The sequence below is a fragment of the Sinocyclocheilus rhinocerous genome, unplaced genomic scaffold (genome assembly GCF_001515625.1).
Source record: "Sinocyclocheilus rhinocerous isolate Xijiao unplaced genomic scaffold, SAMN03320098_v1.1 scaffold461, whole genome shotgun sequence".
NCBI classification, from domain to species: Eukaryota; Metazoa; Chordata; class Actinopteri; order Cypriniformes; family Cyprinidae; genus Sinocyclocheilus; species Sinocyclocheilus rhinocerous.
This window is the reverse complement of record NW_015624123.1, coordinates 962,200-969,778: the sequence shown is the minus strand read 5'-3', so window position 1 is coordinate 969,778 and position 7,579 is coordinate 962,200. Positions and strand designations below refer to the sequence as shown.

General features: G+C 36.5%; 1 protein-coding gene across 1 annotated transcript in view; it reads left to right on the top strand.

Moving 5' to 3' along the window:
- Window positions 1-5,054, top strand: part of asic2 (acid-sensing (proton-gated) ion channel 2) — a 146,299-nt gene extending 141,245 nt beyond the window's left edge. Inside the window, exons 9-10 of the mRNA XM_016549585.1 lie at window positions 2,552-2,620; window positions 2,747-5,054. Coding sequence (XP_016405071.1) covers window positions 2,552-2,620; window positions 2,747-2,848 — 171 coding nt within the window. The 3' untranslated portion in view covers window positions 2,849-5,054. The remainder of the gene's footprint in view (window positions 1-2,551; window positions 2,621-2,746) is intronic.
- The last annotated feature ends 2,525 nt before the right edge of the window (window positions 5,055-7,579 follow it).

The window sequence follows — 7,579 nt, the reverse complement described above, 5'->3', positions numbered from 1 at the left end:
TTCTTGAGCAGCAAATCCAGCATTTTAGAATTATTTCTGAAGAATCATGTGACGCTGAAGACTGGAGTAATCATGCTGAAAATTCAACTTTGCAATCACAATAATAAATTACATTTTAAAATATATTTAAATAGAAAACAGTTATTTTAATTTTAATAATATTTCATAATATTATTTTTACTGTGTTTTAGGCAAAATGCAGCTTTGTTGAGCATAAGTCATGGTGAGACGTCTTTCAAAAACAAAAAAAAATCTTAGCGACCCCTTAATTTTTTAATGGTGATGTACAAAATGAGTCTGCATCACTCTGCCAAAAATGTGATATGTGCCCTTTGCGATCCTATTTACTATTGCAAGACATATTCTGCATATATGATTATCATTCTTATTAGTTGCCAGCCACTGGCAAGAAACTTATATATATTTACTCACCGAAGCCAATTTTTACATGCATTTGGCATTTGTTGAGTGTTAATTCTGGACCCTGTCTGACACACAAACATGCTGTTCAGTGTCCAGACTCAGAGGCACAGGAGACACTATACACACTGTAATAAACACACTCAGCCATGATAAATGCAAATGTATTCAGAGAAGCACACACATACACACAGATTCCTCCAGACACAGTGACGGCTGTTGAAAACTTCAGTCTGTCTCTGGTGTAGAATGAATGACACTCTGATGGAGAGTTTCATCATAATGAGCCTTCATTAATTCTGCATTGCTGCTGGTCTCTTTGCTCTATGGACAGCAGCCAGCACAAGCCCTTACACCACTCATACCCTCGGGGGCACACACACACACACCCTCATTTTGCATTCTGTACTGTCCTGTTTTAATGGATTTTTGATGCAAGCTCGCTTAAAAAGGACATATTTCATCTTAAAAATTATTTTCTGAAGCTTAAGCCTCTCTGGATTTGAAGCCTTTTGTTAACAAAGCACATAAAAATTAAAGAAACACTAAAGCATTTAGCTTCATTGGAAATGCATGAGAACTACACATGCCCAATGATATTTTAGCTTTAAAAATATGGTCATCTTAAGAACTGACCTATTAGCCAGCTATTTTTTTTTTTTTTTTTAATTCACAAGACTCAATAATGTCCACGGGGCATGTTAAGCCTCCTCCTCCTTCAGGGCAAAGGCACTTCTCCCAAGTGTGTGATATTATAAATCATACTAGAGCTCATGCATGTTGATTAGGTCAGCCTCACATTTCTTGGTAACCTCCTAGTGCAACCCAGTAATGTGACCTAAGTATTATTCATGAGCTAGGCCTTTACCATATTCGGATCGGACTTGGCCAAAGATTTTCACAAGACCAAAAAGTTATACCAATAAAAGCACAGCAGACTCAACAACGATAAAACAAGCTGCTCTGAGAAGTGATAGTGGTCATAGTGAATACCATAGTGAGTGTCTGAATGGATATTTGTTATCAAAAATGAAAATTCTGTCATCTCTAAACTATCCCTTTACATATGAATAGTAATCAAATTCAAGATTGCATCTAAATCTACTACACTCTTAAAAACAAAAATTCCAAAAGGTGGTTTTCACAGCAGTCATGGAAGAATCATGTTTGGTTCCCCAAAGAACCTTTTGTGTATTTGTGATAATAAATAGATGCCAATAAAAAAAAAAACTTTATTCAAGCAAAGATCTCAAAACCACTATCAAACAGGCATTGACATCCACTGCTGCCAAAGATTTTCAAAGGAAAGTAGTAAAGCCTGCTCGAAAAGTTGCTAAATGATGTCATTCGCTAATTAGCATATTCATAAAACTATTGCATCACATTTGTATTCTGCCAACCTTTTACGTTTGTTTGCTTTTCTACTACTCTCTAAGCTCACATACAGTATTTTAATACAGGCAAATTCAAGACCAAATCAACTGTTTTCATTGATGTATTTTTCGGTTTCTGTTGTCCGACAACGAGATGAATATTAAATAGTGACTAAAACACGGCCCATTAAGACTACTCCCTTCCAAGCTGTTTAATCTGCCCTAAAATCCTGATTTATAATCAAGACGTCATCAAAATCAACTACACATAAAGACAATAGCTGTGCTGTTTTTCGGCTATATTTACATGTAAAATGATCACTCAGATTAGAAGCAACAGAATATCTACAGTATTTTAACTGAATGTGTTGCTCCTCTCAGCCACTCACTGAACAGAGTAGATGCAGAGAGAAGACCTTGCGCGCAGTACAGATGAGTTTGTAACATTAAAGCATGTCAACATATTCTGTTACACCAAATACACAAAATAATGATCTTTAAAAAAGCATCATATGACCCCTTTAACTGAAAGCTAGACCAAAATGTGTGATTTTCCCAATCCAAAAAAACTATATTTTTTTATTCCTATGTGATTTCCTGATCCTGTGATCCCTCTGTGGTCAGTGCCCTGGGCTGCAACCCATGTCGCTGATTTGATTAACGCAGCGCTGGCAGAGCTACAAAGCTGTTCTGAGGCCAGCAGTTTGAGACCTGCTTTGGCAGTGAATGAGATGGTGGTTTGTGATGTGTGCTGGCAGGTGGTGAAGGAGAGACTGCTGGACCTGCTGAACCGAGAGGAGGAGGAAGAGAGTCATGGAGAGGATGTGGTAAAAAAATAACTGCCTGCTAAATTTCAAATAATTTATTTAGATATCACAAACTCAGTGGAATGACTGTGTTGAGCCTCGGGCGCACAGTTTTAAGAACGAAAACATCTGTGTTTTTTTTCTCAGAGTACCTGTGATCCGGTGGTAAACCATTCGGAATCGATTAGCCACACGGTCAGCGTTCCCCTCCAGACCACCCTGGGCACGCTAGAGGAGATTGCCTGCTGAGCACCTTAACCCCTCCACACCAACAGGGGGAGCCAGGCCACTCCACTCTAATGGGTGAAGGACAGAGTAAAACGAGGGAAAGTCTGTTGCTTTTTCTCGACATGTCATCATTTGGCACAAACATGAGAACTGGAAGCCAAGGAGCTTCTCGAGAAACACGAGGACCCCAAAGTTTCTCACAAACACCATCTGTTTGTTCTGGACTCATGAAGGAAAGCAGAAGCTTGTGGACCCGTCAGGACAGTCACTTGTAAAAATAAGACAAACATGAAAACACGAGCATGTGAGGAACTGCAGATGCGCACGACCTCGGCGTGTTCTCGCGTTCTCTCTGTCTCTCTCTGCCCAGCCGCCATTTTGAAGTCTACTGCCAAAACACTGTAAATTATTAACGGAGAAAATGTTGTGAAACTGTTCTAACTGTGCATGTGTCAGTTTCATGCGTTACAATGCGGTTTTCTCGAACTTGTCATCCTCTCTCACGTGTGGAGACGGTTTTGTCTTCTTGTGCTGTTCGTTTGCTATGTGTTTCTGCATCTTAATTGGCTTCTTGATGTATCAGGGATGCATCATAAAACTGAGAGCCCCTTTCTTCTATCCTTTTTATTTTTCTATCCTTCATAGAAAAGCCGAATGGGTCACAGTACAATGGCAGCCATTATGAGTCCACTGTGGCAGCGTATGGCTCTTCTACATGTTTTCTGCATCCCATTTGAAAAATGAAGAACAACGAGAGTACAGAAAAAAAGTATTTTTGTCGCTTTCTGCATAAGAGTATAATGATACAGCTAACGGTTTTCTTTTTGTTAAATGTGAGAGGTGTTAATTTGTCATTTAAAGCCGATAAGATCTTTCATGCTTTTAATTCAGAGCTGAGAGATACATCAGCGCTTTTCAGAGATTTTTTGACAGCCATCATGATTCTGCCTCCCCAAATATCGTAAGTGGGATATTTTCATACATATAAAGGATCTAGAGGCGTTCATGGTGGTTTATTATGTGAGTTGTCGCTATACTGTTGTCTATGTCTCATCATTTCAGAGCTCTTCATCTGTGCTGCGGTTTATTAACACTGTAATTGCCATATGTTATCTGATATTTACTATGTTCCCACTGTGTTCTTTGATGATGGATGATAGACAGTTCAAAGGTGTGCTTATGGTTCTCGGATCACTATACATCAGTATGAATGAAGCCTCAGTTGACCCATTCATTCTTCAACTTGTACAGTGTTTCAGCCAAAATTCATTAACTGAGGCAAAATCATTCATGCAGAATGTGCTTTGGCTGAAAATGATAAAAAGAGGGTCAGTTCTGGGTGATGAGAGTGAGCTTGATTGCATTTCTCAATTTAACTCGCCTCAATATTCAATTTAAGAATATTGACTGGCGCAAAGCTTGATTGACTGAGCTTGTGTGTTAAAACTGTAGGTGAAGCTTTTGAATAAATTGTTTTGGGACATGAAGACCGCTGGCAGACAAGTAATACCAGAAATGTGTTGACAAGCTCCTGGAATATACATATAAATAAATAAAAAGGTATTTAATCTGGTTTATTAAGCCTAGGCTTTCACGCGTGACCTAGGGCCCCCTTGTCCAATCAGATTTGAGCTTAGAGGCAGTATGCAAATATCTGTCATAAATATCCATGCTCAGAGATTTTTCTTGGAGGATTATTAGTAGTTATTATTTTCATGCCCCCCTTCTGGGGCAACAGTATTAAGACCGTGATTTGCACCTATATCGTAATGTGAAATTTATTAAATAATAACATTAAGAGCGGAAACATAATTTTGCCACAGGGAATAGAATACTGAATGTGTGCTATGGGTTGTTTGTGGCATGTGAGAGAGCCATGTTATTGTGTTAATACAGACACATGTTGCTTAATGTGTGTTATATTTTATTCTATAAATATAGTAGGCGAAAAAAGAAAAGAGAAAAAAAAACATGCAGATATCCAGTCTGGACACTTTCCTGACTTGCAAAGTATCTGTGACCGAATGTAAATGTTTTTAGTTGTTACATTTGCAATTCAATTTGCTAATCAAATGTAATGGGCTGTACAGGATTAATGTTTTATCCTTATTTGCCCTAAAATGTGATGATTTTTTTCTTAATATGTCAAAGATAGATCTGTAAACCTCAAAGGGTTTCAAGCACATGCAAAGGAAAAAAAATTGGCTAACCAAACATGTACACACTACAAACGCAGAAACCCACAGCATCTGTCCATACTTACACAACAGTGAGCTAAGAAGTTACTCATAATGTTAAACAGTAATTTTAGTAGACAAACTCTTTCTTGCTATGTGGACAAACACCAAAGGGGTGTCACATCACATTTGCTATTTTCTCATTAGGAGAAACCAGAGGGGTTGATGGTTTCTAACTCCATGGTATAATTGCTATAGTACCTCAGACCTTAGAGATGAAAAAAATAAAGGCTAAATGGATTACAGCACCCGTGTCTTTGCCTCTGTGTCTATCTATCTATCTATCTATCGTCGAGTTTATTATACATTGCAAAGATACTATATATATATATATATATAGATAGATAGATAGATAGATAGATAGATAGATCATCATAAGGCTATTTCACGACCACTGTTGCAACGATATCCACTGTTTCGAATTTGATTAAAATGTTTTTCTTTTATATTTGCTGTCCCTTTATCATTTCTTGTTACTCGATTACACGCTTGCTCTTTTATCGTGTGTGTGAGCACGGGCGAAGGCTACGCATGTCTGTCTAGGTTGTCAGAAACAAATGAAGAAATACAATTTTGACAGCATGTGATTATTCGTGCCTTGACCCAGTAAAGAAGAAACAGAGAAGCGAAGATGCAAGAAACTCAATTTCGTTTAACAAAAACAAATTCATTTGTACCGCCCTTATAAACAGAGATACACATAAACAAACATCACGAAGAACAAAAGAGCTATCTTTGGGCTCGGAGATAATGCATGAACTCAAGTGCGGGGGCTCTGCTATGCCATTTACTTCTAAGAAAAACAAGCTACCAGCTTTAATCAGCTTAATTGTTCTGCTACATACGTTGTCGAGTCACAAGGCTTTATAAGATGTCGTTGCTGTTTATTGTCATAATTGCAGCATTAATTATTTAAGGATGAAAGGTTTGTTTACTGATTTATGAATGCAAATGTTACCTCACTGTTGTGATTGTTGTCGCCCGTTTGTCTTTTTATTTATTTATTTAGCATCAAACGTGGGTAAGATAAGGTATCATGACACCATTTTTTTTCTCCGCCATAGATGGCACAAAATCTTCTCTCAACACATTTAAGAAATGGCTATGCAGTTCTTTTCATCCCAATATCAGCATTTGTGAGATTTAGTTAGATAAAAAGCACTGGTTTGGGTGGTTTACGAGGAGACAAATTTGTATATTAATATGGTAGGTATTACAATGTGAAGGTGGTTTATGAGGACATTGCCTGTGTCCCCATAATTCAAAAGGCTTGAAAAACATACTAAATGCTGTTTTCTAAAATCTAAAAATGCAAAATGTTTCTGTTAGGGGTAGGTTTATGTGTAGGGCGATAGAAAATACAGTTTGTATGGTATAAAAAAAAACATTACGCCTATGAGGAGAGTCTCCATAATAATCCACCAATACCAACATGTGTGGTTTTGAGGTTAATCAAATTTAGTTTTTTCTGGAAAATAGTAATCTATGATACGTAGTATATGATATACTATGTTGAATATCAAATAGGTTTTGTGTCTATTTTTAATTATAAATTTGTAGAAATTTTTTTGGAGTAACAAATACATTTTTATTTTTGAGTGAAAATGTAAAAATAGACTCTTGGGGTAAGATGCCATGTCTTCAATTAAAAAAAGGGCAATTAAAAATTTATATATTCATTTACTTTTAAGTTATGGAATATGTTTACCATGAATCTCTTTTACTGGGATTCTGCCTTGACTGTCATCAGTTATTAAATTATTCTATTTTGTATACATGGTGAAAACACAAATAGAATAGCTGATTTAGTATTTTATATTAATGACACTTTAATATATAAATATCCCCATTGCAGAGTAAAACAGGATATTATGAAATGATTGACTAAATATGTGCTTGAGCAGATCACTGAGGGAGTCGAAACTGTTTGGTTTCTTTAAAGGCACAATATGTAATGGGAAATCGAGGGGTTATGACGTCATTGGCAGGCGACACAATGACACTATGGACACGGTCCGTGTCACTAGTTAAAATTGCTTATTTCTCTGGATTTGAACATTCTTCGAAACATTTGGGATAATGTAAGTACACAAGTCAGCAAAATATATAACAATGTTCTAGTGTTTTTTGGATATTTTAATAAAAAAATCTTTTTTTATTGTGCCTTTAACTGCAGTTTTATTATAGTGATTTCATGTAATTATTCAGATGGCTGTGTTTTCACACACAAATTTTACTTTAAGATTTCAGGTGTGAGGCTGACAGGATATTCCCAGTAAAATTTAGTTGGTAACACTTTAGTATAGGGAACAATTCTTACTATTAACTAGTTATTATAGCATGCCAATTAATAACACATTGGGTGTTTATTAGTGCTTATTAAGCATATATTCTGCATGACCATTTTTTGCATTCCTGCGGTTTAAAGTTTAAAAAACACATTATTTTCCACATACTGTACATTATTGTTTCTCCTCTATGCCCCGCCTTTCTGAAACGCGTCGATTTTTACAAA